At 57.6% G+C, this 11,180-nt stretch overlaps 1 protein-coding gene across 2 annotated transcripts in view; it reads right to left on the reverse strand.

The window, feature by feature from the left end:
• PGBD5 (piggyBac transposable element derived 5) overlaps nt 1-10,787 on the reverse strand; it is a 29,320-nt gene extending 18,533 nt beyond the window's left edge. For both annotated transcript variants that reach the window (XM_036354947.1, XM_036354945.1), the window contains exon 1: nt 10,082-10,787. In XM_036354947.1, the coding sequence (XP_036210840.1) occupies nt 10,082-10,427 (346 nt within the window). In that variant the 5' untranslated portion in view covers nt 10,428-10,787. The remainder of the gene's footprint in view (nt 1-10,081) is intronic.
• Nucleotides 10,788-11,180: the final 393 nt, after the last annotated feature.

Genomic DNA, 11,180 nt, shown 5'->3' on the forward strand with positions numbered 1-11,180 from the left:
TCTATCCACTGAGCCAAATTGGCTAGGGCTAAATATATTTTTATTGATTTCAGAGAGGAAGGGAGAGGGAGAGAGAAACATCAATGATGAGAGAGAATCATGGATCAGCTGCCTCCTGCACCCCCTACACTGGGGATCAAGCCCACAACCCAGGCATGTGCCCTGACCGGGAATCGAACCTGGTTCCTGGTTCCTAGGTCGATGCTCATCACCGGAGCCACGCTGGCCGGGCACAACAGAGGTTTTACAGACAGAACCTCTCACATGGCATCATCATAAAATGCTACACAATAAGGTGCAGCTCGTGGGTGACAGTGTCAGCGACAGACGCAAAGTAACACCAGACCCCTGACCTCTGACCCACCAGCACCCGGGGGCCCGCCAAGGACACCTCTGCTCCCTGCCCCGGGGCGTGTCCAGCACCGAACCGAGACGCGGTGGGGACAGAGCGCGGCACTGGTCATCCCGAAAGCACAGCTCCTGCAGCATTTTTGGTGCAATTACGAGGATGTGCTATTTCCAAGAGAAATAAACCTCACCCTCACCATTTCTAATAGCCAATAAATAGAACGGGCTTTACGATCATTAAATGGCCCCAAATGAATCGTCGTCACACCATTAGCCAGAGAGGAAGCCGTGGGCCGCCGCCTCTCTTCCTTCCCGCGGAGGCCCGAGCCTGCCCCGAGCAGGGCCCGCGGGGAGCCGGCCACTGGCTCATTAGTGACGCGACTGCAAAGGAGAAGATGAAACGAACTTTTACGGGAAAAGGCTGGATTGATGCTTCCCGGGACCGTGAGATTCCCCACCAAGATCTCAAACCCAGTGAAAACCTGGCTTCCTCTGAACTGTTCAAAGAGCCTTGGCCAGCTTCACAGGGCTGACCCCAGCACAGCGGCCCTGCCCAAGGCCCCTGGGAACTGGAACTGGGGGCAGGGGGCGGGGCTGCCTATTTCTCTGTCACCATGGCTGGAGGTCCCCCCAACACTCATCATTCAGTCCATCAGGGCACATGGCTGGTTCTAGTTTCAAAACACCCCGAACGCCTCCCGGCCTCTCTCCCCCACCTCTCTCTCCCCCCCACCTCGTCAGATGAAGGCGATGCCGAGTCCTCCCTGAGTGTTGGGGGGACCCAACATCGCTCTACAAGTCACACTGGGCCAGGGCACCCTCAGCCAGAACCACTGAGCCTCCCACTGCACTCCAGGTGAAAGCCACATCCTTACGATGGTCCCCGAAGACCCTCCACGCTCCCCGCCACCTGGGAGCCCCTGCCCCCCCTCACGTGCCCTGCTGGCACCAGCCCCCCAGCACACTCCCACCTGGGCCTCCCACTGGCCGCTCCCCACCTGCTGGGAAGGGTATCTGCTTCCCACCTGTCCACATGGCCAGCTCCTCCCCTTCCCATCAAGGGGGGGGCGGGGGGACATCACGTGTTTTATCCCAGAAGAGAAAGCCGAGGTTCAGGTGAAGGTACTTGGCCGAGCGAATCGTAGAGGCTGGGAAGTGTGAGAGTTTAAGGACGTGGCTGGGCTCAGAGCAGACTCAGGAAGTTGACTCAAAAGCCATGTTCTCGCCCGGCCGGCGCAGCTCAGTGGTTGAGTGTTGACGAATGACCTGGGAGGTCACGGTTCCATTCCTAGTCAAGGCCACATGCCCAGGTTACAGGCTCGATCCCCAGTGTGGGCTGTGCAGGTGGCGGCGATCAATGATTCTCTCTCATCATTGATGTTTCTTTCTCTTTCTCTCCCTCTCCCTCTCCCTCTCCCTCTCCCTTCTTCTCTGAAGTCAATTTTAAAATATATACATATAGACTTATAGACATATAGACACCTATATATATAAAAGCCCAGCGACCGGAACGGTGGAACCAGAATGACCAGAGCGACTGGTGCCTATGTCGCACACTGCGGCAGCCAACCAGCCTGATCCAGGCTCCGATTACCCCCTCACCCATCAGGGGCGTGACCAGCCAGCCAGCCCAGCCTGATGGGCCCCCATTGGGGAGGGCTGGCCAGACCCCACCCGTGCACAAATTCGTGCACCGGGCCTCTACTATAGATATATAGATAGCTATATATATAGATATATAGATAGATTGAGAGCACGCCCATGTTCTTTACAATCTCAAACGGAACCTGACATCACACCAGACACAGCCCAGACTCCCTTGCATCTGTGCCTAATGCACTGACCCACGGGCTGGGGAAAGGTCACAGAACCCTGCTGAGCCATGACCCGAAAACCATGGCTCTGAGGATCTGGCCTTTTAATCTCCAGGTAGAAAGAACGGAAAATAGGTCAAAACAATTTTAAGCTCTCCTGAAAGACCAAGGCTAAAAGCCTCTGATGATAGCCACAGCAACATCTGAATACGCCCCAGTTATGTAACAGCCCAGCAGAGCGCAGGTAACTCCTGGCCATTGGGGCTTCGTGCAACTGTTCATGTGGTCCTGGACCCTGGTTCAGAAGGAGGCTCTTCAGGGAGAGGCTGCCCCTCATGGCTTCCGTCTCCCTCCAAGCAACCACCAGACCAAGTCCTCGTTAGAAGGTCAGAAGAGCCCTGACCGGGTAGTGCAGTTGATTAGAGCGTCGTCCAGCTATGCCAAGGTTGTGGGTTCAATCCCCGTTCAGGGCACATACAAGAATCAGCCAATGAATGCATAAACAAGTGGGAGAACAAATCAAAGTGTGTGTGTGTGTGTGTCTCTCTCTCTCTCTCTCTCTCCCTTCCTCTCTCTCTAAAATCAAATAAAAATAAATTTTGAAAAAAGTAAGTTTGGCCCGGCCAGTGTGGCTCAGTGGTTGAGCACCGACCTATGAACCAAGAGGTCACGGTTCGATTCCTGGTCAGGGCACATGCCCAGGTTGTGGGCTCCATCCCCAGTGTGGGGCGTGCGGGAGGCAGCCAGTCAATGATTCTCTCTCTCTCATCATTGATGTTTCCATCTCTCTCCTTCCCTCTCTAAAATCAATGAAAATATATTTTTAAATAAAAGTGTTTACTAAGCAGTGGGCAGTGAAAACTCTTTAAAAAAAAAAAAAAGAATAATAAGCCGTAACCGGTTTGGCTCAGTGGATGGAGAGTCGGCCTGCGGACTGAAGGGTCCCAGGTTCGATTCCGGTCAAGGGCATGTACCTTGGTTGTGGCACATCCCCAGTAGGGTGTATGCAGGAGGCAGCTGATCGATGTTTCTCTCTCATCGATGTTTCTAACTCTCTATCCCTCTCCCTTCCTCTCTGTAAAAAATCAATAAAATATATATATTTTTTTTAAAAAGGATACTACTAAAGGAAGTTTGAGGAATGCCATCTCTGACCACCCATCCCACGGGGACAGCGTTCCTCCGAAGGGACAGGGCTGGGACTGAGCCGACACTGAAGCGCTCGCTGCACGCCAGGCACGGGTCCAGGCCGCCTCTCTCAGAACAAGACACAGGACCGAGAAGACACACCGGGCGGACAGCTGGTCCACCTCCGGCCCCGCCACGGTTTCCGATTGTAAACCCCTGCATCTCCCAGTCTGTTTCCTCTGTAAAAGGGGGTGTGCGCCCACTGAGCCTTTATTTTTAATATATTTTTTATTGATTTCAGAGATGAAGAGGGAGAGAGAGATAGAAACATCAATGATGAGAGAGAATCACGGATCGGCTGCCTCCTGCAGGCCCCACACGGGGGATTGAGCCCACCACCCGGGCGTGGGTCCTGACCCGAGTGGAACCGTGACCTCCTGCGTCATAGGTCAGCGCTCAACCACCGAGTCATGCTGGCTGGCTGCGCTTTATTCTTTTCCCTGAGATCAAGTCTTGCACATTTTTCTTTGGGAGAAGATGGTGACCCCAACATTGCCTCCCCCCACCACTTCTGTCCCCCACTGGGCCTCTCCAGCTGGAGGGACCAGCCCGGAGCCCCAGGACCAGGAGGCCTGAGACTCCTGGGCCCCCGGGGCGCCCTCAGTGCTGGCCTGTGAGCTCAGACTAGACGCCCAGGCTCCAGAGGTAGAGAAACCGCCAGAGCTGAGACAGGAGTCAGCTGTGCACACGGGAGCGCTGCTTTCTCTCCCCAACCCCTGGGTGCTCCTCTGCCAGGCCCGGGCCGTGAGCCCCAATAGAAAACTGACCCTGCCCCCCCACGGGTCTCACAGCAGCCAGAGCGAGACGGGTCAGAAGCAGCAGAACCCGCATCCAGAGGGACAGAGCTCCTGAGATACGGGCACAACTTGGATCTCAATGAACACAACAGCTTTCAGAGCACACGGGGAGGGGAATCGATGCCCCTTTCACTAAAAAACGTGATTCCCCGACGAAATAGCTCTTCGGACAGAGAGAGGGCGAGGTGGTCGCACAATGACTCTTTTTTTTTTTAATTGATTCTAGAGAGAGTTATCCCAGTAACTTCAGAAAGAATATCCTTTCAGAATTGACTGTTATAAAGTACAAATAATGATACCAGGCCGTATAATAGAGTTTAGGTTACATCATAATTATAATCTGGGTGGAATTAGTCCGTGTATTAGCTTTTCATAACGTTAAACAAAATAGCCCTTAAGACTTTAATGTGATTGTGTGGTCACTTGATTTCATTCAGGCTGCGAGGGTTTTGGAGAAAGAGTCCTATTTGGGAATTGTCCATCGGGGGAAGATGAATTAAACTCAGAAAGTCACCTTAAAAATTCAGGAACAGAAAAACATTCCCCAGTTTTCACACAGCGAGATTGCCACCCACTGAGTCTTTAATTTTTTTAATATTTTTATTGATTTCAGAGATGAAGAGAGAGAGAAACATCCATGATGAGAGAGAATCATGGCTCCGCTGCCTCCTGCACGCCCCCCACTGGGGATCGAGCCCGGAAACACAGGCGTGTGTCCTGACCGGGAATCAAACCATGACCTCCTGGTTCATAGGTCGACCCTCAACCACTGAGCCACACAGGCTGGGCAAAAATAAAGCTTTTTCACTGAAAAAAGTTCTAGGTGTTATAAAAAAGAGGGGGCGCACCACCTTTCCTGAATGAGCAAGCCTGACTAGTTGACGGTGATCATTAACCCGGTCTTCTCATCACCACCCGACACTGCCTCAGAAGACCCATCTGTGCTCTCTGTACAGGGCTGAGAAGCAGGGCACAGCCTGGCACGTGGGTCAGTCCTCATCGTGGGTGCAGGTTCCCCTGGCATGTGAGCGATGCCTCCTCCAGGAAGCTCCCTTTGGTTTCGGGGCTTGGCACATGCCCAATCATTGCGTAGCACTTCGTAAGGGTTATCTTGTAGCGACCAAGATTCAGGACTCAAATTCCTAGAGCCACAGAGCCCCAGGTAGGAAACACCTTTCTCCCCAGACAGGGGTCCAGGGAGCTTTGCTCATAAATCCTATTACAGCCCGGCTGGTGTGGCTCAGTGGTTGAGCAGTGACCTAGGAACCAGGAGGTCACGGTTCGATTCCTGGTCAGGGCACAGGCCCAGGTTGCAGGCTCCATCCCCAGTGTGGGGTGTGCAGGAGGCAGCCGATCCATGATTCTCCCGCATCATTGATGTTTCTGTCTCTCTTTTCCTCTCCCTTCCTCTCTCTGAAATCAATAGAAATACATATATTTTTAAATCCTATGACTGTAAGGGTACTGGTGAATGCTGGTTTTTAAGAGAAAGACCTTCCTCCTCTTACTTGTTAGTCTTTAAACCCAATGCACCAACCAGCACTCCGAAGATAAAGCAGTGAGCAGTGTTAATTTTCAAAGCCATCTGTTCCTCTCCAGCTTCCCAAGGTCGTGCCTCCTCCCTGAATGATTGCAGAGGCTGCTGCCACGGAGCACGGGGGGGAAACTCCCGTGAAGTCCGACCTCTGATGGAAAGAGCCAACAGCTCGGATCCCAGGCAGCACGACTAAGGCCGACGACGCAGAACAGACAGCAGCGCCGAGCATCTGCGGCTCTGTCTGTTCCTCCCCTCCTCGGAGAGAACGAATCACAGACAGCTCAGAGGAAGAGACCAGAAGGCCAGAAGCCCAGCGAGCAGCCAGGCCTGCCTCCCATGCCGTTTCAAAGAGCGAGCTCGCATGCTGCAGAGTGGGCGGGCGAGGCTGACAGCTTGCGGGGGCTATTTTAGGGGGTTCGTGGCAAAATTGTTGGGGAGAGGGCTGGGCCCCGAGCTCCCAGTATGCAGCAGCTGCCGCTCCAGGCCGACCCTCCATCTCTACAGGGGCCAAGAGCCTGCCAGGCACCCCCCCAACCGGTGTTGGCCTTTAAGCCATCCCTCGGGAACTCACAACTCCAGGCAGAGCCAGGACCTGGGGGAGGAGCACGAAGGGGAGACAGGACCCTCTGCACCCCTCACCGTGGGCTGCACGTGTGGAGAGCCTGCCCCAGGAAGCTAAACCCACTGAAAACACAGAAGGAAGAGGCTGGGAGGACTGGGACGGTGTGGAGAGCGGTTAGAGGTCTCAACCTTAACCACGGAGATGCTCACCGCCTCCTTCTCTCCTCCTTTCAGCTGGACACCACGTGCCCCCCCATTTCTGGACGCAGATCAAAGGCACAAGGGTGCCCAGGGCCTCCCCCGCCCTGGTGCACGGGGACTCTCTGCACAGGTTCTAGGTCATCGCAGGGCTCCCAGACGGCACTTCTCGTCTCTTTCTCATAGAAGAATCCTGACTCAGCCAAAGCCAGCGCAAGCAACGCAGTTACACATCAGACACAGTCACACACACACACACACACACACACACACACACACACGTGCGCACACACGCGCACACACACACACACACATACACACACACACACACACACACACACACGGGCACGTTTATATAATAGGAGGTGGGCAGGACGCCTGTTCCTCATCAGTTTCTCTCAGCAACATACATTTGTTACAAATTTTCTATTATGAAGGTTACAGATCAAAATTTCACTCTCTTCTCTTTATATGTATGTATGTATATTTTTATTGATCTCAGAGAGGAAGGGAGAGGAAGGAGATAGAAACATCAATGATGAGAGAGAATCATCGATGGGCCGCCTCCTGCACGCCCCACACTGGGGATGGAGCCCGCAACCCAGGCATGTGCCATGACCGGGAATCGAACCGTGACCTCCTGGTTCCACGCTCAACCACTGAGCCACACCAGCCGGGCTGTCACCCCCTTTTACCTCCCCATCCCACGCTGCTGGCCTAGTGAGATCTGTTAATAAACTTGGGAACAAAAAATAAAGGAGAGATCCGCTGCCTTCCTTGAAAGGGGCGCGCACGCTCTGGAAGCGTCGCAGACACTGTACTCTGCTGACCCTCCCTGCTCTCAGAGCCGCTGGGCTGCCGCTCACAGCCACGTAATAAAGCATCCCTCTCTCCACGCCACTGGCCATGAGGATCTCTCTCTGAGCGGCCACGTATTTCGGCACCTATGTTCACCCCCCTAAACCGTCTGATATTGTTTCAGGGGATCTGGGTTCATGCTTAAGAAGCCATCAACCTCACCCCTGCACCTTCACCCCAAAGTTCCCTCAGGGGGAGGGTGGAAGTCCTTGGAGGACAGGAAGTCCTTCACCAGAGCTGGATCTGAGAAGCAAGCTCCCCCACACAGGAAAGCGCCACTGGGTAAGAATGCCATCAGGTAACCACTAATATCTTTGGTTCAAGTGCCCGACTGGCAGTCTCAGGCCCAAGTGGGAACTCCGTGGACACCCGGAAGGAGGCAGAATTTGAACCTGACGCCAAGCGCCACATGATATGCTCTCTGTGGCCATGGAAGTGCTGCAGTGGCTACGTTCGACGGTTCTGCTGCAGAATTCCTCCTATTTTTGGTTACTAAGAAATATAGGATCGCTTACATGCACTCCAGTGCCTTCATCCTCACACCAGGAGACTCCTGACTCTTGCTTCTAACTAGGCTTCACCTGACCCAATTCCACTCTTTTTTTAAAATATATTTTTATTTATTTCAGAGAGGAAGAGAAAAAGAGAAAGAGAGAGAGAGAGAGAGAGAGAGAAAAACCTCACTGAGGAGAGAGAATCATTGATGGGCTGCTGCCTGCACGCCCCACACTGGGGATCGAACCCACAATCGGGCATGTGCCCAGACTGGGAATCGTGACCTCCTGGCTCATAGGTCGATGCTCAACCACTGAACCACACCGGCCGGGCCCCAATTCCACTCTTTCCCTGGGATGTAGGGATACTCGCTGTGTTCTCTCCCAGGTGGACATGGATTTCAAGTGTCCCAAGATCACCAGCTGGACCACAGACGCTCCTTGCATAGAGCCTGCCAAACCAGGGCTGGAAGACCTAACGACATACTAGGAAACACAGGGGGCATAAAAGAAGTGCACAGCCGGCCAGCATGGCTCAGGAGGTCACGGGTGGACTCCCGGTCGGGGCACAGGCCCCAGTTGTGGCTGGATCCCCAGTGTGGGGCGTGCGGGAGGCGGCCCATCCATGATTCTCTCTCCTCATTGATGTCTCTCTCTCTCCTCCCTTCTCCCTTCTCCTCTGAAATCAATAAAAGTATTTTTAAAAAATAAAAAGAAAAGGAGTATACAGAGCGATGTGACTTTGAAAATTCCAAAACTCAGCTGAAGCCCGAACGAGAACATGCTTTTAAACCTCGCCACCCCAAGCACTGCCGGCCAAGGTGGAGTCTGTAAGCCGGGCTGCAGCTCAGCACATCCCCACTGCAGCCTGCCTGCCTGCCTGCCTGCCTGCCCGAGGTTTGCAGACCACTCCCTGCTGGGAGCCCCGCCAGCCGTGCAGGCCTAGCAGCCGGCTGCAGCGAGGGGTGCAGATCCAAGGCCAGGCCCCGGCCGGGGCCCCTCACGGCTGCCTCCGGGGTGCTGAGTCCCCTCTGGGTGAACCAACATCAGGGAGAACCATAGCAGGAGCCACATCACCACCAACACCACCCTGGTCAGTGCGACCACTCCCTGGCCTTCAACAGCACGGCTGCAGAACCCAGGGCTGCCACAGCCGGTCACCAAGCGAGGAACAGAAGCCTCAAGGCCGGCGGGAAAGGACTGGTGTCCACCCCTCAGGGAGGCCGGGGCCGCCGAGCCCCTGCTGGGGAAGTGGTGATATTTAAAAACTCACCTCCTGAGAAGTCAGGCAGTAGAAAGGCCCTCAAGAAGCCACATCTGGCCTGGCCGGAGTGGCTCAGTGGTTGAGCCTCAACCCATGAACCAGGAGGTCGGGGTTCGGTTCCCGGTCAGGGCACACGACCGGGTTGCGGGCTCCATTCCCCAGTGTGGGGCGTACAGGAGGCAGCCGGTCAGTGATTCTCTCTCATCATTGATGTTTCTTTCTCTCTCTCTCCCTCTCCCTTCTTCTCTGAAATAAATAATTATATACTATATATATATATATATATATATATATATATATATATATATATAATTTTTTTTTAAAGCAGCAGCAGCCACCTCTGCCAGCACCCCTGCGAGGTTCTCCAGGGAACAGGCCAGGTGGTGAGCAGAACACCAGGCCGGCAAGGTGCCTCCTGCTGGAAGACATACATACACCTTAACGCAGCGAAACCGGTTCTTTCACTCTCTTTTCTTGTTCACGAGAATCCTAAACAGCCAAAGTTTCTCACGCAGAAAACTCAGCCCAGGGAAGAAGACGCCGTGGGTGGATGGATGGACGCTGCCTCGCTCCAACTGCCACCTGCCCCGCCCCTGGCACCTGGGCCGGGCTTGCCCAGCGCCCTCCATGCAGGACGACTGCCCCCTCCCCAAGCCACGTCGGGGTTTCGGGGTCCCCTCCCCCAGGCAAGCCCCGCTCTCACCCAGCCTGGGGGTGCACGCCCGCGAGTGGGGCTGGCTTCCCTCCCCTGCAGGCCGCCGGGACGCCCCCAGCAAGTGCGGGGAGGGGAGCCCGACCCCCACGCCCTCGCCATGGCCAAGTGCGGGCCCCGCCTCGCTTCCTCCTCTCCCCCGGCGAGGCAGTCGCACCCCCTCCCACGCAGTCCGGTGGGTCCTCGCACTTTACCCGCCGCTCCCGCCGCCCCAGGAACATCTGGAACTGCCTCCCCGCACTCACGCGTCCCCGGCCTGGGGTTCCCCGGCACCCCCACCCCCGGGCACCGCCAAGGGGCCGCGTCTTACCGCCGGTGTCCTCGAAGCGCGGGGGCGGGCGGTCCCGCAGCGCCGCGCTCCAGCCCGAGCCGTCCTCCTCCTCCTCCTCCTCCTCCTCCTCCTCGGGCTCCGGCGCGGCGGCGGCGGCGGCGGGGACGCAGGGCGGGGGCCCCGGGCGCTCGTGCTCGTCGTCGTCCGAGGAGGCGGCCGAGGAGGAGCGCGAGGCGGCCGAGGTGCTGTAGAAGGGGTTGCCGCCGCTGTCGGGGCCCGACTCGCCGAACACGTCGTCCGAGATGTGCAGGCTCTCGTAGCGCGCGCGGGCCGCCTCCAGCAGCGCCGGCGCCCTCCGCCGCGCGCCCCCGCCGCCCTCGGCCATCGCCCCGGCGGCCGCCGCCCGCGCGCCCGCCCCGCGCAGCGCCTCCCGGCCGCACGCGCCGGGGCCCGGGCCCGCCGCCCCCCACCAGCGCAGCCGGCAGCACAGCGCCCGCCGCTCCGCGCCCGGCCGGCCCGCCGTCTTGGCCGCCTGGGGCCCCGCGCCCGGGGAAGCGCACTCGGAGCTGGGGCGCCGCCGGCTGCGGGCCGCGGCGGGAGACGAGGGTGACGGCTGCGACCGGGGGCCGCCGCTCCTGCCGCCGTTCCTGCCGCCGCGGCTGCGTCTTCCAGCGCCTCCCGCGTCTCCACGCCCGCCCCGCGTACCCAGCGCTCGCCTGCCGACCTTCCCGGGCGCGAGCCGCCAGCGACGGCCCCGCCCCCTCTCGCGCCCCGCCCCCTCGCCCTTCCAGCCCTCCGGCCAATGGGGAGCCAGGCTGGGCGTGGGGGGCGGGGCCTGCGCCGGGGACGCTCCATCCTCCTCTTCTGGGAGCGAGCTGCCAGCGGAGGCCCCGCCCTCCTTCACGCCCCGCCCCCTCGCCCTTCCAGCCCTCCGACCAATAGGAAGCCAATCTTGGACGGGTGGGCGGGACCTGCGCCGGAGACGCCCCACCCTCCTCTCCCGGGCGGGGCGGTGCCAGCGGGAGGGGGAGGGCCGCCGCGGCTTGGCGGGTCCCCTGGCCTGCAGGGACCTGGCCCCGGGACGGCGCCCCGCCAGCCCCGAGCTGCCCGCAGGGTGGGTGTGCGGGGGACGCAGCGG

Source organism: Myotis myotis, unplaced genomic scaffold (genome assembly GCF_014108235.1).
Source record: "Myotis myotis isolate mMyoMyo1 unplaced genomic scaffold, mMyoMyo1.p scaffold_m19_p_21, whole genome shotgun sequence".
Classification (NCBI taxonomy): domain Eukaryota; kingdom Metazoa; phylum Chordata; class Mammalia; order Chiroptera; family Vespertilionidae; genus Myotis; species Myotis myotis.